This window comes from Chanodichthys erythropterus, chromosome 16 (genome assembly GCF_024489055.1).
Source record: "Chanodichthys erythropterus isolate Z2021 chromosome 16, ASM2448905v1, whole genome shotgun sequence".
NCBI classification, from domain to species: domain Eukaryota; kingdom Metazoa; phylum Chordata; class Actinopteri; order Cypriniformes; family Xenocyprididae; genus Chanodichthys; species Chanodichthys erythropterus.
The window spans coordinates 2,901,066-2,927,306 of record NC_090236.1 but is presented as its reverse complement, the minus strand read 5'-3'; the positions used below and the strand labels follow the sequence as shown (position 1 = coordinate 2,927,306).

Genomic DNA, 26,241 nt, shown 5'->3' with positions numbered 1-26,241 from the left:
CATCGTAAAAATAGTCAACGTGACTACAGCGGTTCGACCTTAATGTTATGAAGTGACGAGAATACTTTTTGTAATTGTTTATTCAACGATTTGAACTGTTGTTGCACGCAATTGACGTAGTGAACGAAGTGCAGGCTGCTGTGTTCTTCATCCGAATGCTGGTTCAGTATTGGCCGACGCTGTACACGTGAGCAGCACAACACGTGTGTGATGCTGATGCAGGAGCCGGCCAATAATAAGTCGGTGTTCGGACGTAGAACTCGGAAGCTTGCACTGCATTCACTATGTGAAGTGTATATGACAACAGTTCAAATTGTGTTCAAATTCAGTTCAAGTCATTATTTTTGTGCACAAAAACTATTCTTGTCACTTCATAAGATTACGGTTGAACCACTGTAGTCACATGGACTATTTTAATGATAGCTTTCTGGACCTCAAAAGGTGCAATGACGTTGCTGCCTATGTGTGCTTGAAACCCTCGGATTTTATCACAAATATCTTAATTTGTGTTCCGAAGATGAATGAAGGTCATATGGGTTTGGGACTACATGAGGATGAGTACTTAATGACAGATATTTTATTTTTGGGTGAACTAGCCCTTTAAGCTCTATTGTGTGGAATACAGTTATGTGCTCCCATTTAAATTATTAACGTGGTTCGGGAGGAACAAGTCAAATAAGCTACACAATCATTATGTCATCTCATTACGTCATCTCAACCAGCTGTCAACAATCTGTAATCAACATATCTACCCAATCGGCATGAGTTCAGGCCTGTATATAATCAGTCAAATTATATACAAAAAAGACAGAACGCCAAATACGTTTACCAATTAATTTACCTGACTTATTTGTAATTGTAATTTGTAAACTCATGAAATTACTTACCTAACCTGTCATAATGTGTTTTGTTTTAAGGTCCCGTTCTTCGTGATCCCATGTTTCAAACTTTAGTTAGTGTGTAATGTTGTTGTTAGAGTATAAATAAAATCTGTAAAATTTTAAAGCTCAAAGTTCAATGCCAAGCGAGATATTTAATTTAACAGAAGTCGCCTACATCGAACGGCCAGTTTGGACTACATCCCTCTACTTCCTTCTTTAATGACGTCACTAAAACAGTTTTTTGACTAACCTCCGCCCACAGGAATACACAAAAAAGGGGCGTGGTCTTGTTGCGCTCCCACGGAGAAGAGCAAGAGTTGCATTTGTAGAGTGTGTTTGTCGCCATGTCGTCGAAACGGTGTTATTTTCATCCCGCAGTCCAATCACCTTTGTTTGGCCTTCCCAGGGACGCTGTACTTAGAGATCAATGGTTACAATTTATGTTTAACTCGGTTCCCGAAAATTATAATTGGGGTATCCTTACTGCAATAGTTAATGTTGGACTGCAGTCCACATAATGGCCACAAGAGGGGACTATGTTTATGTATATGGCCGTTTTCCGTATGAGGTACTCTTCTGAGTGAGTGCTAACGTTGTACATTTTCTGTCGCTGCTTGTGGAGATTAAAGAGTTGAGTCTCTCGGGAATTATTGTCTTTTGTGTTCTTTCGGCACAACACCACAATAATCCACATGTAAAACTATGTGCAGCACATGTTATGGTAAGAGGCGTGACCTTTCCGGGCAAGGAGCGCTAAGCTGCTGTCGAATCACAACACAGGAACCGCTGGCACAATCAGAACTCGTTACGTATTTCTGAAGGAAGACACAATCAGTCTGAATCAAATTAAACATTTATTATATTTCACAGACCATTTTCAGCCTATAGGCATGTCAAAATTAACATAATTTCTTCTATTTGATTACAAGCCAACAAAAACAATGAAAAAGTGTATACACTATAATTCAGTTTAAGTCGTATAATTCTGTTAAATAAAACTTCAAACAGAAAGAAAGTACCATTCTTTTGTCCACTGACAAGGCTTTTGTTAATCTGACGAGAATACTTTTGTAGTTACAGATATTGACCAATGTCAGTCTCAATATGACCAAATATCAGCATATAATTGGAAGGTTGCCAGGAAGATTTACGTCAGAATTCAGATTACGTGAATCAGTTTAAAGTTGCATGTAAAAGAGTGCTGTTCTCATCACTCTGATAGTTTTTTCAGCTTTGTTTATAGTTCATAACAAATGTTAGTGCAAGTTTGGCAGTTAATAAGTTTGGCTTTAAACAATAATGCCATCTGGGAGAACAGCAATGACAAGTAAATGCTGGAAAATTCAAGCTGTGTTATAATATATATAATAATATATAAAGCCTATGTTTAGGTGAGTATGTGTGAATAATGTATATCCATTTTCAAATCCGTTTTGAGAGCCAGGAAAGAGCAACACCAGCTACTTTAGGGATGAAGCCTGGCAAGAACAAAGTCGCCGCGGTGCCGATACCATCTACAACCTGGCTCAACATGGAGGGTTGGGACGTCTCTTGTTTATTCATGTCTGCTTTCAGGCTGTCAATCTCACTCTGCATCCGGGCAGCCTCCTTCTGGAAGCCCTGCTCTATAAGAGTTTCCTTCTCCTGCAACACAAACAGAACCTGAATAAATAATGTCTAATCCTAATCTTGACCATAAGCACATTCAGTAAACCAGTTTATAGAGCAATTTGTAAACTCAGAAAGTACATCTGCATTACATTTTTATGCCACAGTAGGTGGCGACTAGTTACTTTGGTACATTTTTTGTTTGTTTGTTTGTTTGGGGTGGTATGTGATGTCTCACATCTTTCTCACCTTTTCACCCTTGATGTGTTTGCATTCCTGTACATAAACATTATTTACAGGAATTACAATATACATTACTAGTTATTACAATATGACAGCTATATAGGCTGCTGCAGCATACCCAAATCAAACCCAAGTTTGCTGGCTTTTTTCACCAAGTCTTGTAAACGTGCACACGGCACATGATGTAAAACACAAAGCTTACCTCATTCGTGTGCAGCAATGGATGACACAAGGCTTTTATTTATTTATTTAATTTATTTATTCATTTTTAAATGCGAATGTTATACACCTCCCCATGTTAACAAACTTTCAAGACTATCAAGTTTATAAATGACCAACTTATAAAAACAAATTCATAGCTGTCTTTGTAAAGAAATGCTCACTTTATATGTAGCTTCGAGCCGCTGCTGTGATGCTGTACATATGCTTCCAGTGTGAATACTCGCGCGTCTCTGCAGCTGCAGTTACAATGTAGTTACGCTCACGCTTGCAGTGAGAAACAGGTATAACTTTGAGCATTACACCTTTGCAATCAATTCAGGCCATTTTATTGAAAGAATGTTCACCTATTCAGAAATAGTGATTACTTCAACTCACTGAGTTTCATCTGAGTTTGTGATGAAATTCATACATTTCTTGCATCGATTTTCATACCGAATTGTGATTGGTCTTTTCTTTAACTCTACTTACAACTATTTTCCTTTAAGCACAACATTGAACATGTGAGAGTTTTTAGATTAAGTGTCCTTTTTACCTTCAGTTTGGCTTCCAGGACTCGTTCATTGTCTCTCCTCATTCTCTCTTGCTCTCTCTCCATCTGTTGAATGATCTGATTCACATGCTCATCATAGGTTCTCTGCATGTCTTGAAACGCTTGCTCCTGTAACCGGTTCTGTTCCTCTAGGCCTCTTTGTCGCTGCTCTAAGACCTCACTCTTTAGTCTCTGCACTGTATAGAGAAAGACAAAGTTTAGTCTACACACCCATTCTGGCTACACACACAGGCCTACACAAGAGAAGTGTATAGTAATGAAAGTGTGAGCTACTCCAGCAATATGTTGATGACAAAATCTGTTTGTTACTGTTATGTGCTCTGGTTGAAGTCAATGCATAATCTTGTGTATCATTGACAGCCTTGATTGACCAAGTATGCAGATCATTTGAACTGTACCCTCTTTTTCTTGTTCTGCTGCACTGAGAGATTGGTCGGCTTGTAGAATCATATTTCCAACCTCTTCCTTTGCTTTCAAATGCGTACTCAACACTTCCTCGCACTGTGGGGAAAAAAACATTTATAATCATTTAAATTATCCATTTCTTAAAAATGGGAGTATTGTTTTGATAGCAACAAATCATACTGAAAGGAATGGTTCACCCAAATATATAAACCATTAATACGGTGTTCATGTTTCCATGAGGAATGTTGATGCTATTATTTCTTATACAAAGTTCTTAGTTACCATAGCTGTCAAGCTTCAAAATAAAAACAATCATTAAAATAACATAAAAGCTGCCCAGGATATTAATTGTTTTATACTGCATACCATAAAATGTAGCACGAGTCATGGTGTTTTTTGTTCACCCCTTTTCTGGTTTGACAGGTCTGCTACATTCTTCAAAATTTTAAGTTTATGTTTCAAGGACAATAACTAAAGCAAACAGACTTTAGAACAACCTTTCATTTTTATGACTGTTAGCTGTTGTCATGTTATCTTTAATCTTTATCAGCATCAAGGATGTTTATCAGTGCTGTTACATGCTGTTGTGACCATCCAGAACAATGAAGCACAAGCAAAGCATGCATGTGTGTTCTGTACCATTATTTGTGACTGTGTTCTTGCTCTGTATTCCTTGGTCAGCTGTGCGAGCTTGTTTCTGTACTGTCGGTATCCTCCAGCTTTCAGGTATAATCCATCAGAAATACCTTTTTCCAGTGTATCGAACACCTCACGCAGAACCTCCTCACACTGCATGAGAGACGCTTCATGATTCTGCTGGCACATGTCTTGATATTCATTATGAATCTTCCCCTAAATTGTGAAAAGCAATGAGAGAGAGAGAGAGAGAGAGAGAGAGAGAGAGAGAGAAAATGTTTATAGTTTTATTTGATATAAAGGGAATATTGCACGTGGATTGAATCTCCATTATTTGAATCTGTGCACATATTCACTACATTAAATAATCATAGCACTGCGAATGAAGACTGTAATGTCCTAAGTGGTCTATTTCTGGTAGGTCTTCAAAGTGTTACAGATCCCTTGTTCTCCTAGACTCCATTTCCCAAGATCCTCCTGTTCTCCACACCTGCACTCACTTCCCTCGTCATCTCCCCATCATCACGGATCACCTGCACCTGGACTCTATTGTTAGCACTCCCTTTATATGACACTCACTCCCTACACTCCTTGTCCGTTCTGATTGTTGTTTGATGTGTATGTTGGCGTTCCTTACCTTTGTTACATTAAAAGCATTATATAATTGTGGAAATCCGCATCTGCCTCATCTCTCTACCAGCATACCGTAACAGAAGAACGGACCTAAAACGACCGGATTTTCCACAGGGAAAAAAAAAAAGAAATAATGGAGACTTTCACCGGCTCCCTGGATCCAGCTCCTCCAACGCCTCTCACCCTGACAGCCGGCGATCGCCTTATCGGGCTCCTGCAGGTAGGTCGTTCGCTGGAGAGGTATGTGGAGGAGTTCGTTGAGCTTGCTTATTTGTCTGACTGGCCTGAAGCAGTTTTGATCTCCCTGTTTCTGGATGGACTAGATGATGACACCATCCGTTTTAGTGAACCCGATTATCGTTTCTCCTTAAGCGAAACCATAAATTCCATTTTATGGTTAAATGATTCCAAATTTATCGTGGATTGGGTTCAGGATGGGTGTCTGTCTCTAGTCCATCCAGAGACACGGTTGGCCGGGCCAGTCAGTCAACCTCCGGCTTCCTCTGCATACCTTTCCAGCGAACTCCCTGCCTGCCCCACACGGAACCCACAATCCTCAACTGGGTCCCGTAAGCGGAGGAGGAGGAAGCAGCCCGCTCCAGTCTCTCCAGAGCCCGCTCCAGTCTCTCCAGAGCCCGCTCCAGTCTCTCCAGAGCCCGCTCCAGTCTCTCCAGAGCCCGCTCCAGTCTCTCCAGAGCCCGCTCCAGTCTCTCCAGAGCCCGCTCCAGTCTCTCCAGAGCCCGCTCCAGTCTCTCCAGAGCCCGCTCCAGTCTCTCCAGAGCCCGCTCCAGTCTCTCCAGAGCCCGCTCCAGTCTCTCCAGAGCCCGCTCCAGTCTCTCCAGAGCCCGCTCCAGTCTCTCCAGAGCCCGCTCCAGTCTCTCCAGAGCCCGCTCCAGTCTCTCCAGAGCCCGCTCCAACCCTGTGCGAGCCGCCAGATCTGGACTGGCTTATTGACTTTTTTAACGAGCCCTCAGCTCCAGCCGCCGCCTACGAGCCCTCAGCTCCAGCCGCCGCCTACGAGCCCTCAGCTCCAGCCGCCGCCTACGAGCCCTCAGCTCCAGCCGCCGCCTACGAGCCCTCAGCTCCAGCCGCCGCCTACGAGCCCTCAGCTCCAGCCGCCGCCTACGAGCCCTCAGCTCCAGCCGCCGCCTACGAGCCCTCAGCTCCAGCCGCCGCCTACGAGCCCTCAGCTCCAGCCGCCGCCTACGAGCCCTCAGCTCCAGCCGCCGCCTACGAGCCCTCAGCTCCAGCCGCCGCCTACGAGCCCTCAGCTCCAGCCGCCGCCTACGAGCCCTCAGCTCCAGCCGCCGCCTACGAGCCCTCAGCTCCAGCCGCCGCCTACGAGCCCTCAGCTCCAGCCGCCGCCTACGAGCCCTCAGCTCCAGCCGCCGCCTACGAGCCCTCAGCTCCAGCCGCCGCCTACGAGCCTGCCGCTCCTGCCACCACCGAGCCCTTTGTTATGAACTTTGTAAGGACTGTGTTCCCTCCCTGCCTCCCTCTCCCGCCTCCCATGTGTTTCTTCACTGAACCTTCACCTCAAGCCCCCTCGCCCAGATCTCCACCTCGGACCTCTGGGCGATTACCTTCACCCCGGCTCCAACCTCCCTCTGCTCCACCGTTGTCCATCAGTCCACCAGCTTCACCAGTATCCATCCTGCCTCCACTCACACCTTGTTCACTCGTCGGCCTGCCCTCCCCTCTGGACTACACTCCTCCGTCTCCGCTCCGTCACTCCGTCCCTCAGTTCCGGTTGGCCTCCTCACTCCCCCCGGTGTTCGTTTTGTTGGCTGTCCTCCTGCTTCCACTGCGGCCTTCTGGAGCCCCGGCTGCGCTTCGGTCGGCGGAGCCTACAGTTCGGCCATCACCCGCCGGTCCCTCACCGCCGCCTGGGCTCAACGCCTCGAAGGCTTCGGCCCCTGACCCTGCATGGCTGCCCTCGGCCCCTGACCCTGCATGGCTGCCCTCGGCCCCTGACCCTGCATGGCTGCCCTCGGCCCCTGACCCTGCATGGCTGCCCACGGCCCCTGACCCGCCATGGCTGCCCACGGCCCCTGACCCGCCATGGCTGCCCACGGCCCCTGACCCGCCATGGCTGCCCACGGCCCCTGACCCGCCATGGCTGCCCACGGCCCCTGACCCGCCATGGCTGCCCACGGCCCCTGACCCGCCATGGCTGCCCACGGCCCCTGACCCGCCATGGCTGCCCACGGCCCCTGACCCGCCATGGCTGCCCACGGCCCCTGACCCGCCATGGCTGCCCACGGCCCCTGACCCGCCATGGCTGCCCACGGCCCCTGACCCGCCATGGCTGCCCACGGCCCCTGACCCGCCATGGCTGCCCACGGCCCCTGACCCGCCATGGCTGCCCACGGCTCCTGACCCGCCATGGCTTTTGAGCCTGCCCTGGAGACCTCCACTCCAGTCTACTCCTCCCCCTGCTCCGGTTTGAGGTCTCCAGGGCGCCCGCCCCCCTCCCGGTTGTTACATCTACGGCGCGAGGACGCGCCTACCGGGAGGGGGAGGTACTGTTACAGATCCCTTGTTCTCCTAGACTCCATTTCCCAAGATCCTCCTGTTCTCCACACCTGCACTCACTTCCCTCGTCATCTCCCCATCATCACGGATCACCTGCACCTGGACTCTATTGTTAGCACTCCCTTTATATGACACTCACTCCCTACACTCCTTGTCCGTTCTGATTGTTGTTTGATGTGTATGTTGGCGTTCCTTACCTTTGTTACATTAAAAGCATTATATAATTGTGGAAATCCGCATCTGCCTCATCTCTCTACCAGCATACCGTAACACAAAGTACACAAGATTTAAATCTTTTAAACTTTAAATATGCTGTCCATAACTTTTTTGGTGTTCAAAATTTACAAAAATTATATGAGAATGTACAACATGAATCCATTTTCCAAACCGTGTTTTTGTCTTATCCTGAATCATTATGGTACACTTATAATAAGTGTTTATATTCTGACTATTTCAGACCGGACTGGTAGGACTCACCGCAGAGTATCACAGTAACTGCGTGACTCGCCATAGACATACACGGAGAAAAGTAGCTCCTGCTACAATGTTCTTCCGCAAGACGCGTGCAGTTCTGTTAACCGCTAGAGGGCCAAAAATCACAGACTGCAGCTTTAAAGGAACACTCCACTTTTTTTGAAAATAGGCTCATTTTCCAAACTCCCCTAGAATTAAACAGTTGAGTTTTACCGTTTTCGAATCCATTCAGCTTATCTCCGGTTCTGGCAGTACCACTTTTAGCATAGCTTAGCATAGTTCATAGAATCTGATTAGACCGCTAGCATCGCGCTTAAAAATGACCAAAGAGTTTTGATATTTTTCCTATTTAAAACTTGACTCTTCTGTAGTTAAATCGTGTACTAAGACCGACAGAAAATGAAAAGTTGTGATTTTCTAGGCTGATATGGCTAGGAACTATACTCTCATTCAGGCGTAATAATCAAGGAACTTTGCTGCCGTATCATGGCTGCAGCAGGCGCAATGATATTACGCAGCGTCTCTCACAAACGTCTTCATGGTTGCAAGGCACGTTCCCTGTGCAAGCAGGGGCTCACGGGCGCTGCGTAATATCATTGCACTGCTGCAGCCATGATACGGCAACAAAGTTCCTTGATTATTACGCCTGAATGAGTATAGTTCCTAGCCATATCAGCCTAGAAAATCACAACTTTTCATTTTCTGTCGGTCTTAGTACACGATTTAACTACAGAAGAGTCAAGTTTTAAATAGGTAAAATATCAAAACTCTTTGGTCATTTTTAAGCGCGATGCTAACGGTCTAATAAGATTCAATGAACTATGCTAAGCTATGCTAAAAGTGGTACTGCCAGAACCGGAGATCGGCTGAATGGATTTGAAAACGATAAAACTCAACTGTTTAACTCTACGGGAGTTGGAAAATGAGCCTATTTTCAAAAAAATTGGAGTGTTCCTTTAAGTATAAAATTAGCTCAAATACAAAAATACAAATACAAATACAAAAACTTAAATAAAACAGTTATTGTGTAATGTTGCTGTTTGAGCATAAACAACATCTATAAAGTTACCGCACTGAAAGTTCAATGCAAATAGAAATATTTTCTTTTTAAGAATTCTCTGTTTAAGGATTACCACAAATGGCTGGTAGGGACAACAACAAGCTTCTTCCCGGGTTGGTGACATCACTAAACCTAGAATTTACATAAACCCTGCCCCCGAGAACACGCAACAAAGGTGGTGAGGCCATGTTACTGTATTACATAAAATGTCATAAAAGCAAGATGACAAAATGACAAGTTATAACCATAATTAAACTAAACTATACCTGTACTATCTTCATGCAGCATATATTCTCTGGCTATGTAGGCATCTTACAACAATTTCCAGAACTTCCCACATGAGCAATTTATGGCCTATCATGACAGAATATGCTAATCAATGACTTTAAGATATCCCACATCAGCTACATAAATCAATCAACTAACTGTTCAGAAATGTCCTGTCGCATTCAAAATGTTGTCACTTCTTGAGTCTCTCAATCATTGTCTGACTCCATTTAGATCATAAAAGGTTGACCAGTTTCTGACATTTTTAGTGAGTCTGCGTGAAGTAATGTGAGGCATTGCTAAGTGCTAACATGAACTCCTGAAACTCTGCCCCATTTTGAGAGCAGCAGCTCATTTGCATTTAAAGGGACACACAAAAAAATGAACGTTTTTGCTCACCCTCAAAAAGTGACAAATTTAACATGCTATAAAATATGATCTGTGAGGTATTTTGAGCTAAAACTTCACATACACACTCTGGGGACATCAGAGACTTATTTTACATCTTGTAAAAGTGGCATTATACCACCCATTTAAAATACGTTTACAAAAGAATATATATATATATATATATATATATATATATATATATAATATATATATATATATATATATATATATATATATATATATATATATACACACACACACAGTAAAATAACTGATGGAAGGGTAAAAAAAATGTTTCTATGGTAATCCACATTAAGGAGCATCACTTGTATTAAACAACATTTTCTTTAAATGAAATGTATGCTAATGCTTATATGTAAATGCAAACAGAACACAAAAATAATTAAATTTTACCATGAGCTCTTTTTGGTAGATCTGGTCATTGTCATTAAAGGACATGGCAATGAAAACTTCTGTGGCCTTCTTCTCTGCGACCTTGTGGATGTTGGACAGATCTTCAGGGTCCATAGGAAGCTGAGCCATGCTGAGCATCTCGGTCATGTAGGACTCCAGGGCCTGTTCCACTGCACCGACATTCTGGATCTTAGCCAGAGACACGACTGCATTCTCCAGACATGGAACCTTCCCACTGCGGATTGCCTCTACGTAAACCTCAGCAAGATTCCCCAGGGCTGTCAGGAAATACAACTCCATAGTTCAGTCATTTGTATTTGTTTTATTATACACAGTCCATTGGTCATTGGTTCTCAAAAGACTTTTATAAATTTGTTCTCAAGGGTTTCTAATGCGGTGCACACCTGTTCCAGTAATAGTACGGCCTCCACTGATGACTTTTGGCTCTGCATTGTCGTAAATGTAACAGCAAAAAGTTTTTGCCTGCTCAAGGAACTCTGAATCCAGATCGTTCTCTTCCAGTTCCTCCATTCTTCTCATGTTTTTTGTACTAGCCGGCCGAGGGAACACAAAGCACTTTCTCACCGCAAAGAAATTACGCAGACAGCGGCGGGGCAGGTTATACCGCTCAGTCTGAGGTGAGCTACCTAAAATAAGATAATTATGTAATTAAAATAACATAATTATGGAATCATAATATAGTGCACAGCATAAATGTGTACACCCCCTGTGAACAAATACAAAAGATGTATTTTCTTTATGATCACAAAACAATTCATTACCACAAACGGCTGGTAGGGACAACAACGAGCTTCTTCATGGGTTGGTGACATCACTAACCCTAGAATTTACATAAACCCTGCCCCCGAGAACACACAACAAAGGGGGGTGAGGCCATATTACTGCATTACATAAAATGTAATAAAAGCAGCTTTAAATTCCTGGGTTTCACTGTGTCGGAGGATCTGTCCTGGGGCAGTAACATCACCTCAGCTGTAGGGAAGGCCCAGCAAAGACTTTTTTGGAAGCTGAAAAGAGCCAAACTTGACCAGAGGCTCATGATAAATTTTTATAACTGTGCAATCCAAAGTGTGCTGACTTATGGGCTGTACTAGCTGTACTACAGCTGAACTGCAGAGGATCCAGAGGGTGGTGAAAAAAGGTGGGAAGATCATCAGGACTGTTCTCCTGGAGATTTCTACTGTGTACACCTCCCGCTGTCTGCGCAGGACATACAACATCATAAGAGACAGGTCACATCCAGCACACAGTCTGTTCCACCTGCTGCCCTCAGGTAGGAGGTATAGGTCCTTTCAGGCCAGAACCTCCAGAATGGCCAACAGTTTCTATCCCCAGGCAGTCAGACTGCTGAACAAACACTTTTTTGGGGGGAAAACTAGTCATTAAGACTAGTGTGTCACTAGCTGCACACTGTAGCCTTAAGACCATCATTGAATTTACTGTAATATTTTTCTAATTGGTCTAAAATGTTTTTCAACAGGACAAAAATGATCTGTAATGGCATTTTGCCTGTAAGTAAAAGAGTATGTACTGTATGTGTTTAAAAGTCTTTTTCTCACCTGTTTTGAGCTTCAATGCACTCTCCAGATACTCGTCTGATGTTATCTGGTCATCCCCCTTTTTCAGTTCCAGAGTGAAGTCACGAACAGCCCAGACAAATGATGGAAAAACACGCATGAAATCTGCCGACTCGTCCTCATCTTGACTCACTTCTGCCTTCACACGAATGTTCTCCGTCAGCTCTGTAACGTAGCTACATTCAGCACTGTTCAGGAAGAATTACACTAATGCTATTTTCTATTTATTACAGTGGATGTCATGTTTATTGTTTGTTTATTGTGCATATGAGAAGGATACTGCAGCTTTTCCAGTGCCGTGTTGTCAATGGTCCCTAAGCTGTTGTACACTAGAGTGCTGCTGAGAAGAACAGCCAGACAGAAGATCCACGTGTCATGTTTCTCATCCCCCTGAAACATCAACAGTCTGTCAGCTACAGAATAAGTGGCCCCTTATTTATCTTTACTAGCATTCAGACCATTCAGTTTAAAACTGTGTAAAGTCCAAATAATTCTGTGCAGTAAATTTTCTCATCTAGATAATGGAAAGTGAAAGCACAAGACAAGGTAATGGTAGACTTTGTTGCTATAGAGATTACATTTCTATGGATGCAGTGTGGTTTTCCTCCTCACCTTGTCGACGTCACCAAGTCCCTCTGTGTCCAGCAGCACCAGAGTGTGTCCTTTTTTATTGGGGTGAGGGACACACCACATCCAGATGCCTTTGGTCTTTGACTCAATAGTGTTACCGAGAGCAAAGCCTGAGACAATCACAATGACATATAAGGATGAAAAACAAATCTTTTAAAAATCTAGCTGCCAATCCATGTTACGGGTGGCTGGTAGAGAGATGAGGCAGATACGGATTTCCACGATAATAGAGACTTTACTTCAAACAATGGCAATGAACAACAGACAGACACCTTAACAAAACAGAGAACGGACGAGGAGTGAAGGGAGTGAGTGCAATATAAAGGGAGTGCTAACAATAGAGTCCAGGTGCAGGTGATGAGTGATGATGAGGAACTGACGAGGGAAGTGAGTGCAGGTGTGGAGAACAGGAGGATTCTGGGAAATGGAGTCCAGGGAAACAAGGGATCTGTAACAGTACCTCCCCCTCCCGGTAGGCGCGTCCTCGCGCCGTAGATGTAACAACCGGGAGGGGGGCGGGCGCCCTGGAGACCTCAAACCGGAGCAGGGGAAGGAGTAAACTGGAGTGGAGGTCTCCAGGGCAGGTCCAAAAACCATGGCGGGTCAGGAGCCGTGGGCAGCCATGGCGGGTCAGGGGTTGAAGGCAGCCTTGGCGGGTCAGGAGCCGTGGGCAGCCATGGCGGGTCAGGAGCCGAAGGCAGCCATGGCGGGTCAGGTGCAGCGGGCAGCCATGGCGGGTCAGGTGCAGCGGGCAGACATGCAGCGGGCATACATGGCGGGTCAGGTGCAGCGGGCAGCCATGGCGGGTCAGGTGCAGCGGGCAGCCATGGCGGGTCAGGAGCCGAAGCCTTCGAGGCGTTGAGCCCAGGCGTCGCTGAAGGACTGGCGGGTGATGGCGGAACCGAAGGCTCCGCCGACCGAAGCGCAGCCGGGGCTCCAGAAGGCCGCAGTGCAAGCAGAAGGACAGCCAACAAAACGAACACCGGGGGGAGTGAGGAGGCCAACTGAATCCGAGGGACGGAGTGACGGAGCGGAGACGGAGGAGTGAAGTCCAGAGGGGAGGGCAGGCTGATGAATGACCAAGGTGTGAGTGGAGGCAGGATGGAGACTGGTGAAGCTGGAGGACTGATGGGCAACGGTGGAGCAGAGGGAGGTTGGAGCCGGGGTGAAGGTAATCGCCCAGAGGTCCGAGGTGGAGATCTGGGCGAGGGGGCTTGAGGTGGAGGTGCAGTATAGACATGACTAGGAGGAGGCGGGAGAGGGAGGCAGGGAGGGAAAACAGTCTTTGGGCTGGAGAGTTCAATCACAGAGACCATACTAGGAGCGGCTGGCTCGGCGGCGGCGGCTGGAGCGGCAGGCTCGGCGGCGGCGGCTGGAGCGGCTGGCTCGGCGGCGGCGGCTGGAGCGGCTGGCTCGGCGGCGGCGGCTGGAGCGGCTGGCTCGGCGGCGGCGGCTGGAGCTGAGGGCTCGGCGGCAGCGGCTGGAGCTGAGGGCTCGTAGGCGGCGGCTGGAGCTGAGGGCTCGTAGGCGGCGGCTGGCGCTGAGGGCTCGTAGGCGTCGGAGACTGGAGAACTTTGCTCGGCGGCGGAGACTGGAGAATTTTGCTCGGCGGCGGAGACTGGAGAATTTTGCTCGGCGGCGGAGACTGGAGAACTTTGCTCGGCGGCGGAGACTGGAGAACTTTGCTCGGCGGCGGAGACTGGAGAACTTTGCTCGGCGGCGGAGACTGGAGAACTTTGCTCGGCGGCGGAGACTGGAGAACTTTGCTCGGCGGCGGAGACTGGAGAACTTTGCTCGGCGGCGGAGACTGGAGAACTTTGCTCGGCGGCGGAGACTGGAGAACTTTGCTCGGCGGCGGAGACTGGAGAACTTTGCTCGGCGGCGGAGACTGGAGAACTTTGCTCGGCGGCGGAGACTGGAGAACTTTGCTCGGCGGCGGAGACTGGAGAACTTTGCTCGGCGGCGGAGACTGGAGAACTTGGCTCGGAGGAGACTGGGGTTGAGGGCCATTTCATCCCCTCAAATACAATTAAAATCCCCACAGGCACTGGAGCTGGCTCTGTGGGGATTGGAGCTGGCTCTGGAGATACTGGAGCTGGCTCTGGAGATACTGGAGCTGGCTCTGGAGATACTGGAGCTGGCTCTGGAGATACTGGAGCTGGCTCTGGAGATACTGGAGCTGGCTCTGGAGATACTGGAGCTGGCTCTGGAGATACTGGAGCTGGCTCTGGAGATACTGGAGCTGGCTCTGGAGATACTGGAGCTGGCTCTGGAGATACTGGAGCGGGATCTGGAGATACTGGAGCGGGATCTGGAGATACTGGAGCGGGCTCTGGAGACACTGGAGCGGGCTCTGGAGACACTGGAGCGGGCTCTGGAGACACTGGAGCGGGCTCTGGAGATACTGGAGCGGGCTCTGGAGATACTGGAGCGGGCTCTGGAGATACTGGAGCGGGCTCTGGAGATACTGGAGCGGGCTCTGGAGATACTGGAGCGGGCTCTGGAGATACTGGAGCGGGCTCTGGAGACACTGGAGCGGGCTCTGGAGACATTGGGGCCGCTTTCTTCCTCCTCCTCCGCTTACTGGGCCCAGTAGCGGAATATGGGTCCAGCCTGGGGCAGGCAGGGAGTTCGCTGGAGGGGTATGCGGAGGAAGCCGGAGGTTGACTAACTGGCCCGGCCAACCGTGTTTCTGGATGGACCGGACGACAACACTGATCCTGAACCTCTTTCACTAAGAATTTGGAGCCATTCAACCACAAAATTAAATTGATAGTTTCGCTTAAGGAGAAACAAAAAACAGGTTCATCAAAACGGATAGTGTCGTCATCCAATCCATCCAAAAACAGGGAGATCAACTGAGCGTCGGGCCAGTTAGACAAGTAAGCAAGCTCAACGAACTCCTCCACATACCTCTCCAGCGAACGTCCTACCTGCAGGAGCCCGATAATGCGTTCGCTGGCTGTTAGGGTGAGAGGCGATGGAGGAGCTGGATCCAGGGAGCTGGGGAAAGTCTCCATTTTTTTTTTCGTGGAAAATCCGGTCGGTTTAGGTCCGTTCTTCTGTTACGGGTGGCTGGTAGAGAGATGAGGCAGATACGGATTTCCACGATAATAGAGACTTTACTTCAAACAATGGCAATGAACAACAGACAGACACCTTAACAAAACAGAGAACGGACGAGGAGTGAAGGGAGTGAGTGCAATATAAAGGGAGTGCTAACAATAGAGTCCAGGTGCAGGTGATGAGTGATGATGAGGAACTGACGAGGGAAGTGAGTGCAGGTGTGGAGAACAGGAGGATTCTGGGAAATGGAGTCCAGGGAAACAAGGGATCTGTAACAATCCATAATTCAGTAATATAATATTTGTATTCAAATTGGTTTTGTTTCTGAAAAACATACTATTTCAAAGAAAATTTTTATATGATATCCTGTTTGTGATGCCATTTCCTGTTTTGTGATTGTCACAAAATGGTTTCCTGCATGTTGGTAACAATCTCATAAAAGTTTTCTGAATATGAATAATACTTTCTCTATTTCTTATTCTTGTTAAAAAAATAATAATTAAAACAAATTATGCCAAAAAACAAAACAAACAAACAAATAAATAAAACTTTAGTTCCTCAACCAAAACAGGGTCAAATTAACTGAGCAAGTTCGTCGTCATTTCTTCATTCAGAGCAGAAGATATTGATTACAACTTCAGCACCATCGGACTGAACAATCAAGAATATCTCTCAAGACTGCATTATCCAGATGCTCTTCAACAGCTATTGCAAGAATTGTACATATGAACACTAAAAAGCGATTTAGTATTAAGTTGTGAACCCCTTTGTTAACAAAAGTGATATATGATGGAGTATTTTATCCATCCAATAGAAAACAATTGTAGAATTTGGTTGCTTACTATAAAGGCTAGATGTGTTGTGAGGCCCTCTTGGCCTTTCTAACTGTAAGAGTCAAACAAGTTTACTTGAGCATATTTTGTTGGTAATTTTCCACCAGACAACAGGTGGCTGCAAAATGAACAAGACCATCATTTAAGGGTGTCACGTGAAGGCTTCTTGCCTCCGGGGAGTGTTGACTGTTTTGATATAATGTTTCATTTGGCCAATGGGAAAAGGGTTGACCATCAAATTGGCAGAAGGCCATGAGAGATTAAGGCAAAAGATGTACAGTAGCTGGAAACTGGTCACCCTTACTAAGAAAATTCTCTTACATAAGAAACACCTGCAATTAAGGAGGTGTGAGGGGAGAACACGTGTAAGTGAGAATATGGGAAAATGTAAGAACGAATATTACCAGCCAATGATATTAATTTGTTGTGTTTTTAAGAGATAAGAAAAATGTATAAAACTGAGCCCCAGCTAAGGGAGCCTCAGATGCGGAGCTGGCATCTCACTTTGTTGCTTGACAATAAAGTTAAATACTTCTGAGACCTGGAACTTTGACTTTGTGAGTTTTTCTGAGACCTGAAAACTTAGATTCTGCAAGTTTTTCTTCGAGACCAGATCTGAAGGGACAAAGAGACATCGAATTTGCCACGACATTTATAGTGAGATAGTGATGGCTCCCTCTTAGCTTGTTAAATTACTCTTTTCATAGCTCCATTACCCTATTGTGTTACAGTATCTTGACTACCACTTTCTCATTTCCCCTTTATGTGTGATTTGTGTGTATGTGTTTGTTAGATTAGTTATGTGTTCGTGATTTAGTTAAATAAAATGGTAACACTTTAGAATACTGATCCTTCATTAATGAATAACTACACATGAACAAATGAGTAATGCATCATTAACACTCTAGTAACTAACAAGAAACTCTGATAAATGAATTAGTAAGTAATAGTGCTCAGTTGAATGTGGTAGTTCACTATTAGCTAATCAGTAACTACTGTTTTATCATACCTCCTAGAGAACTACTAAGAACTACTAAATACAGGTTCATAATTAACATGAATAACGCATAATGTATATGCATTATTCATGTTTGCACTAGTAATGACTGAAGTATTATTAATTGATAGATTTTATGTTGGTCTCAGCATTGAAGGAAAGTGGACAGAGGGTCTTTTGTCCTCTGTTGAAGCTGTATTCTTTGTTTTAACATATGGTTTTCTTTATGTACTGGAACCATTTCCATATAAGGAAGCTCTGCTAGGATTGAATGGGAGACAGGGAATGGTCCCTGCTTTTGTATTGGAAGTATAGGAGAAGGTCTTTGGGATCCCTAGGAAAGCCTGGGTACCTGACCGGGAGATGACCATATTTAGACGTGTTTTTCTATATGTATCACATTCCTATACCATGAGCTATATGAAGCATTCTCTCTCATTTGTTAAACCTATACTACACCCCTTGTATTCTTTCTATATATTCTCTCTTTTTCTGCTAAATAAAAAGAGACTATAATCTCCCTCAGCGCTGAGTACTTGTTCATTCAATTGCCGATTAAGAGGACTGGGATGAGGCACGCCTTAGGAGCCGTAATCTAACACTAATCTTTCAGAAGGAATTACTAATTATTTGGATCAGTATTCTGAAGTGAGAAACATGATAACTCTCTTGTAAATACTGGTCATTGTAAACTTTTGACGTAAAAATAATGATGCTTCCATCTTTCTAAAGTCATTTTTACACCCACTAATTTTGCTCCAAATCTCAGGTGAAACACACACACACACACACACACACACACAAAATAGTGGATTACTCAGTAATAAATCTGTGATTTAATATTTTGGCTTTCATCACTATTTATGTTTGTCTTTCTTCATAAAAAACATTAACAAAATTAAGAATGACACAGTTACTGTTTTACACATATTCATTTACAGTGTCCTTGTTATATCAGCATGTAACCTTCTGCACATGAGAAAGTCTTCCAGAAGATTCTCACCGGACTGTTGTCCTGCCAGGCGGTTCATAATATAGGATTTCCCCGTACGGTAGAGTCCCACCACAGACACCACCACCACCGGCTCCTTGATCCCATCCAGAATGTCTTTAGCCTGTTTCTTAACATACAGCTTCCCATTTTCATCATTTTCAATGAGACACACCGGAGCGGACATGGACCCACCACACGCCATGACTCTGCGATAAAAACAACAACAAAGCACAAGAATAAAATAAAAATAAAAACAAAGCCATTCTCGCGTCATACGTACACATAAAATATAATAAATAAAGATTAAACCGTATACCTTATTGAAAGCGAGACAGAGCAAAGGACTGTTTGCCGTTAGCGATTTGTTTTTTTAACAGCAGAACGCGATACCGTTCATTTCTGAGCTGCACAAACTGACCCGGCTCCTCCCGTGACTGGATCTGTTATTCTGTGAGTCATAACCAGACACGATCATCAGTAAATAATGATGCCGCAACGAGTGAAAGTGAAAGCAGACCTATGCACCACTTGGGTGGGTTACAGGGTTGCCAGGTTTTCACAACAAAACCCGCCCAATTGCTCCTCAAGACTAGCCCAATTGCAGTTCAGGGGGGTCCCATGGTAAAATTCGTGTTCCGGGGGGTAAATATCACGTTATTTTGGGAAGATTCAACCCGCGGACATGAAAAACAACCCGCGGCATCAGTGTAAAAGTAGCCCAATTCCGCGGGAAAACCGCAGACTTGGCACTGGCATTGGTTGGTTCAGTTCCCTCGAGACAGTTCAGTGGTTTCCCGGAAATCACCCGTTTAACTTAACCTGCTAAACACAGACACGTGCCAGCATGTAGTGCATTACAAATAACCTGATACCGTTCGCTTTTTAGTAGCCTACAGGAAAAAGTTCTATTTTTTAGGTTGTCAGGCATGCATACAAGCATGTGGGTACAATTACATGAGTAAGCTACCATAAATGGTACTAATACAAGCTACTGAGTACCCTACCATTTTGAGTTGCTGCAATGAAATTTCAGCAAAATGGACTAGCCTGCTGCATCATTTTTTCACTTTGATTTTCGGGGTGTCTTTGAATTCTGTCCTCTGTAGGTTGATAATTTTCATTTCCATCAAACGATGTGGCATCCTTTAATTCGTTCCTAAACACATTACCTAGTCCATATCAGACAGAATAGATATCCAGCATGATATTTTCCCCCATTGAGATCTCTTGAGCAGTATGTGTGTATGTATGTGTAATATATATATATATATATATAGCAGCAATGATAAGAAATTTCTGTCGTAAGAACAGCTAATCAGCTGATGCACACTTTACTTATCATGAGAACATTACAGGTGAAGATAATGACGAAATTACGTTGCTCCCTTCGCCAAGTGCATTCCAAACGGCTATACATATACATTTGGAATTTGCCCTATACACCTTCCCCATTGGTTCATCTGTCGTCTCATTCATAGACATAATAAAATACATACATATGCATTTTTATCAGGTCTCATTATCAGGTGCTCTTAATATACACAATAGTGTCTGAGCGCCACCCAGTGGACAAAAAATACATTGCTTTAAAATTGCTCCTACTACATTTCTGGGCTGGATTTTCTGATAACGTTGGCTCTTTGCGCGCTGCGAAGACTCTAAAGGTAGAGAATAACTGAAGATTTTTTGGCGTGTTACCCGAACTATCCCTTTGTTTAAGGTATATATTCTTAAGTGCGACGTTACCAGGTGCTGTCCATGGTGGCGGTGCTGAATTGGTTGATATCGATGGCTCGAGAATCGATAATTCACTCCATACAGGGGCTGCTTCACTGCATTATGTGAGAAATCAGTGTTCTGTATAAAAAGAAGTACTTGAGAAGTAGAAATTGCATTTACCAGGAATCATGGGATGTTATGGGATGTGGCCGGTGAACTGGGAGAAAAGAGTAAACTTTATTGTTTCATACACAATGTGTAGGCTATCTTATATGACTAAAACACAAATTATTTAATTGAAAGGGTTATTGTTGCAGCTTCTGTAGACATCAGTGTATGGAATTTGATTTTAATAAACAATAAATGTCTTTTTTATGCAGTAGCCTTAATTCAAATGTGTATTTAAATGTCTGAATCCTAAAATAAACCGGATAAGGTTAAAAACACTGAATAGTTGTGATACATGCCAAGTATCACAACTATTGTCTGTGTCTGTACAATGTGTGTCTCTGGTTCAGCGCCAAAGCACATTTGTAGGCCTATTTAGCAGTGATTTTTTGCATTTTATTCTTTGCATAATTCTAATCGAAAACTGTTTGTATTACAGCTTCAGAATTATATTCGTATAGACTGTCAGCAGTGATAAGGTATAGCCTAAGAGTGGTCCAGACCAACCTTACGAAAGTATGACTTACAGAAGGTATACTTAACTAAGAACGTTTCAGGAAACACGTATTAACATTAAGGTACAGCTTAAGGTATAATTTAAGAATGACGTAGGGTTAAGAAGCTTTCAGGAAATCCAGCCCTGGACCTTTTGTATGTGGCGATTTCGTTGGGAGATAAAAAACATCAAAATATCAAAAATATCTTAATTTGTGTTCTGAAGATGAATGAAGGTATACGGGTTTGGAACGACATGAGTCTACGACATTAACCCTCTGGAGTCTGAGGCTGATTTAGGGCCTGGAGAAGTTTTGACATGCCCTGACATTTGTGTTTTTTTCAGTTGTTCATAAACACATTAATGACACAAGTGTCATTACACTGTATTCAGCACAAACTAGGCTACCATAATATGTGAGGAACATGTATGTACATGTTTGTGTTTTTGAAGGAATAACGTTTATGCGTGGTTATTGAAAAAACAAAAAACTTAAGTCACTGATATAAGGCAAAAAAAAGTATATTAAATCATAATGTTCATAAGACTTCTGGGTATTGGGGGTTGTAGACTAGAGTTTTTGCTTCAGAATTATGTAAAAAATTATGCTGCCTATTCCTTCATATAAAACAATATATTGATTTAGTTTTTGTAAGACACTTTTTGTCAAGAAACACAGTATGCGTGGAGGCATGAATCATCATGAATAATGGGTCATTTACACCTGAGAAGACAAAAGAATCACATAATAATGACCTGAAATTACTTGCATATTAATGAGGCCTTTCAGTCAGGTAGGCTGTGAAAAAACCCTCTGTAATCATGTCTCAGCTCAATTTAAAATAATGGTATTCTATTATATTCTTTAAAATATAATGTATTTCTCTGATGCAAAGTGCCTGAACAATTATGTTACCTCTATGGCATTTCATATAGGCTTTTAGCTTATTCTATTTCTATACAGAGGAGTAATATTTATAATATATATATTGTCATCACTATGAGTGCTGGATACTGTGTTTTCAATTCATACTTGCAGCCGGAGGGCGCTCTGTGCACCTTTAGTCCACAAATTCATATAAAGAAGAAGAAGAACCAGGAACTAACTGCATGTCTTCTAGAGCTTGCTAACCATGGCTTTAACATCCAGATAAACACTTTTCAAGATCATAAATACACGATTTAGACGATGTATACATGTATTGCCTCTGAATTTGCATCTGAATAGCGCTGGCTCCGTGGGCTTTCACACTTTCATACTGGTAAGAAAAAAAATGCGGTGGTATCGCCGGCGATACCTCAGACCTTAGAGTGTTAAAGGTACAATATGTAATAATTTTGTCTGCTAGAGGTCGCTAGAAGCCTATTCAAAACAAAGGTGTAGCTTGATGACGCCAAGTTTTAGAGCGGAATCTTGGGACATGTGGTCTCCATCTCAATGGACGGTGCAAAAGAATAGGGATACAACTCGGCATCAAATCATGTTCATGGATGAGATTAACGTTACTGTAGTATGAAGCAGAGCAGGACCGAGTGTTGTGGGAGCTTAACGAGGCCGCTGGAGCAATTGTGCAACACACGCCTCACGAGCAGCGGAAATTTTATTATGACACAGTCGCTGGTGCTGCTTCCACTATTCCGGTCATGAGTATGAGGTAATGCAGCTCTTTTTATCATATTAGATACATTTGAGTGTGTTGAAAATGATGTTATAATGTTATTCTGTTCGCTCTGCGGCTGCTGTGAGACTGCTGTGGTAACCGAGGGTAATGCGGGTGTGATGCAATTTACAGGCGGCGACTCGCACGTCCCGGAGCCTTGGCTAAAACTGCAATTTTCTCATGATTTACAAATAGTTTGAAACATTTGGGATATTGTAAATACTCAAGTGAACAAAATATATAACACTGGCCTAGTGGTTTTTGGATATTTTACTGCAAAAAAATTACATATTGCACCTTTAAGTGAGTACTTAATGACAAATTTAATTTTTGGAAGAACTAACCCTTTAAGCTTTATGAGCTGGATCATGGTTTCTGTAAAAAGCTGAAGACTATATCAAAGAATATACAATAATAAGAAGCGACACTTCATAGAACTCTCCATTGCAACACCGGCGCCCAGCAGCAGCCCTGCGTTTCCGCAATTTTGGGGTGAAAGCGAGTCGCAGTCCACTGGTTTCTATGGCAATATCAGCTGCTTTGTTAAAAAAAAACAAAAAAAAAAAACAGTACATTAAAGCTGAAATCCAACCTGAATGATGACAATATCTCTAGTGATCATCAAATCCTTTTTACAGTTTATTTTACACACTTTGTGTTAAGTCTTGAACCACTTTTTTCACAAAACCTTTGCTCTCTAGAAACCCAGTCAGTTTGGGTTAAAATTCTTTAAAAGGCTTATAAACGGCTTATAAACACTGAATTATTACCAACATATGAAATTAAATTAAGGACATGCATTGGAAAAACTGGGAATGTTAATGACAATAAATATATGTCAATAAATATATGAATATAACAGCTTGATTTTGCAGTGTTGTCTAATGTCCGTTAAAGCAAAAGTATCCAAAAGTGTGAATAATGAGACACAGCAATGCATCATGTGTTTTGAGATCATTATGCATATAGCGTGATCCATTAAAATGTACATTGAATTGAAATAGCCTATTTCAATTCTACGGAAGAGGATTAGGGATCAATAATAAAAAATAAAACCATCTCGAGATTAAAGTTGTTAAATTTCGAGAAAAAAGTCGAGATAAAATGTTGAGAATAAACTTGTTAAATTACGAGAAAAAAACTTGTTAAATTTCGAGAAAAAAGTCGAGATAAAATGTTGGATTCCACAACTGGTAAAATAAAACATATATAAGACAATACAACATTTACTGTGGGAGCCATACAATTTACTGGTGACTTAATAAAAAAAAACCTGTTCTATTGCGCTTATGACTTGGTTGTGAAATTCACAGATTTTGGGTGCATAAGATGTGAAGGATTCAATGGTCCAGTTAGCATAGATATACATAATAAAGGCTAGATGTCTCGTCCGCGCTGCTGGCCAATGGAGGTCGGCGTCCGCACCTGGCGGCCATCTTGTAACAGTCAGCTCGCTCACTCGTAACATTGTGTTTTAATGGTGCATGTACTTTTTAAATGACCATAACTTGCTCAATTTTCTACCAATTTTCAAACAGTTTGGTTTGTTATAAACGTCCGAAATGTACTTATGACACTACATACTTATGAATAATTATAATTAATAATAAAACAATTTGAATTATTACATGTTTATTTTAACTTCTTCAGGGTTGGGCCATTTACTAGGCTTTTCCCCTCGACATTGCACTACTTCAGAGATCACTGTTCCCAAAAAAAAAAAAAAAAAAAGAAAAGAAAAGAATGTCCGAAAGAAACATTCTGCGATTTTGTAAACAAACTTGTAAAAAGCTTTGGGTCAACAACAATCTTGTAATACTATTATGTCACAGACCCGCTGTTCCTGTGTAACAGGACCTGTATTGTACATACATCCACTAAGTAACTAATGATTATCCCAAATATAATCATATTATTTTCATATGCTCTCGTTTTGAGACTACGGCGATTGGAGCATCCGTAGGCTGCACAAAAGTCTGACTTCTTCTCCTGTATCATAATGTAAGATGTTTTTAACAAACCAAACCGATTGGAAATCATGTGCAACTTACGTTATATTGACAAGCATGGGCGTAGGTTTGGTCTCAGCTTTGGTGGGGGCGTGAACGCCATCAAAGGCTCGAGACTGTGCGCGCAAGTAAAAAACAAAGTAACCTTATTTTTCCATGATGAAATGCAGTTGACATTCCTCAAACTTTGCAATGTGTAAGTTGCCGAGCATCATGAAACACACACCTTTTATTCTTAATGTCAATGTGTTATAAACAGAAAGCAAGCAGCGCTCCCATTACAGATCTGTCATAACATCATTGAGCTCACAGAGAATATCTTATTTATCATGTTTACAACGTTGATTATAGTTAGATAATTCATAAAATTGTGATTGAATATTAAAAACAAAGAAAAAAAAAGATTTTTGGATTCTTACCAAATTAAAAGGTAATAATAATATAAAAACTTTATTCTCTGAGTATAAATAGGTGCTATAAAAAGTGTTAAAAAGGTGCAACGGAGTATAAAAAGACTATAAAAAAAGAGTGCAATGTTTTCGTCTTACGGACAAACTCTTATCAGCCAGTGAACAACAGCCAGACCTTAAATTTCTTGTGAATAGAAATGAAATAAGGATGAATAAAGCATGAATAAGGATTTCTTTTCATCAGTTTTTTTCTTTATGCATTTGTACATTAAGAATACAGCAAGACAAGCTATTAATCATTTTTTAAATGCCATTTATCATGTTAAGTGACACTTTAAAAAGGACACCATACTATTAAGACTTAGCTAGATAATAAACTGCACTTTTAGTAAATAAACAGTAAAACTACAAATATTGTCTTAAGTAGGCCTAAAAAGTCTTACGATCCAAGTTATAACTTGTGGCCCTTCGCGTTTCATTTGGTTGAAATGCGGCCCTCTTGGCCTCTGAACTTGAGTACCCCTGCTGTATACTATCCCTAAAGAGCTAGTATAACCATATAATCTCAAAAATGCACTCTCTGAATCTGCATTTGAAAGCCTGGTCAGTCACTACTGCTAGTTTATTTGTGTGGCTAGTTATTTTGCCTACTTACACTCTGACTCTGCTTTATGAAAAAGCTTCTTATATCCCCTTTCTTCTTCATGGGTGGCATCTACAAAGTACAAAAAGGGGCAAAAAAACCGGAATATTAAAATGTTTTTTTACTCTGGCCTTTGTATGTGGCAGAGAGACAGCCCTGGTAACTTACCGTCGGCGTCGTCAACATGCGCGCACGCACACACACACACACACACACGCCACCCGCTCTCTGCTAGTGCAAGCAAAAAAGTAGTCCCGGCCCGCGCGTGTAGCCTGTCAGATACCCCGCCGCCAAATTACGGCGTTGTACTGTCGTCGTCCTGGCCGTTAGAATCGATCCAAATAGCAGTTCAAAGGAGCTTGCTAAATATTGGTGGGGACAAATTTGTCATCTCAAAATATTGTTGGGACTAGTACCTAGCGTCCCCCCCTAAACCTACGCCCATGTTGACAAGAAAGAGCAATTCTGCCTCTCCCACTGATGTAAAATTGCTGGGTAGCAGCTAAACTGTAACTAGGTCTCACTCAAAGCTTCTTGTTATTAGCCAGCTAATAACTACAAACACATCCACAAAGATTGCAATTTAGACAAAAGATTAGTTGTCATAAAATCGTTATTGGTTTCTGTAAAACATATAATTGAACAGCTCGATTTTGTTCTCAGCCTTGATAACTCAAGTAGCCGTGACACAACTATGCT

The 26,241-nt window shown here is 43.1% G+C and overlaps 1 protein-coding gene across 3 annotated transcripts in view; it reads right to left on the bottom strand.

Annotated features, from left to right (window-relative positions):
- Positions 1-1,751: 1,751 nt before the first annotated feature.
- The window catches only part of LOC137002688 (guanylate-binding protein 1-like), a 123,653-nt gene continuing 99,163 nt past the window's right edge, over positions 1,752-26,241 (bottom strand). Inside the window, exons 1-11 of one of the 3 annotated variants that reach the window (XM_067362504.1) lie at positions 18,753-18,998; positions 18,446-18,642; positions 12,529-12,656; positions 12,197-12,306; positions 11,899-12,092; positions 10,723-10,965; positions 10,319-10,596; positions 4,549-4,761; positions 3,903-4,005; positions 3,487-3,680; positions 1,752-2,525 (exon numbers count right to left, since the gene is read on the bottom strand). In XM_067362504.1, the coding sequence (XP_067218605.1) occupies positions 2,304-2,525; positions 3,487-3,680; positions 3,903-4,005; positions 4,549-4,761; positions 10,319-10,596; positions 10,723-10,965; positions 11,899-12,092; positions 12,197-12,306; positions 12,529-12,656; positions 18,446-18,638 (1,878 nt within the window). In that variant the 5' untranslated portion in view covers positions 18,639-18,642; positions 18,753-18,998 and the 3' untranslated portion in view covers positions 1,752-2,303. Of the gene's footprint in view, positions 2,526-3,486; positions 3,681-3,902; positions 4,006-4,548; positions 4,762-10,318; positions 10,597-10,722; positions 10,966-11,898; positions 12,093-12,196; positions 12,307-12,528; positions 12,657-18,445; positions 18,643-18,752; positions 19,000-26,241 lie in introns of those variants that run through there. The other 2 variants (XM_067362508.1, XM_067362505.1) reach the window with 2 other exon arrangements.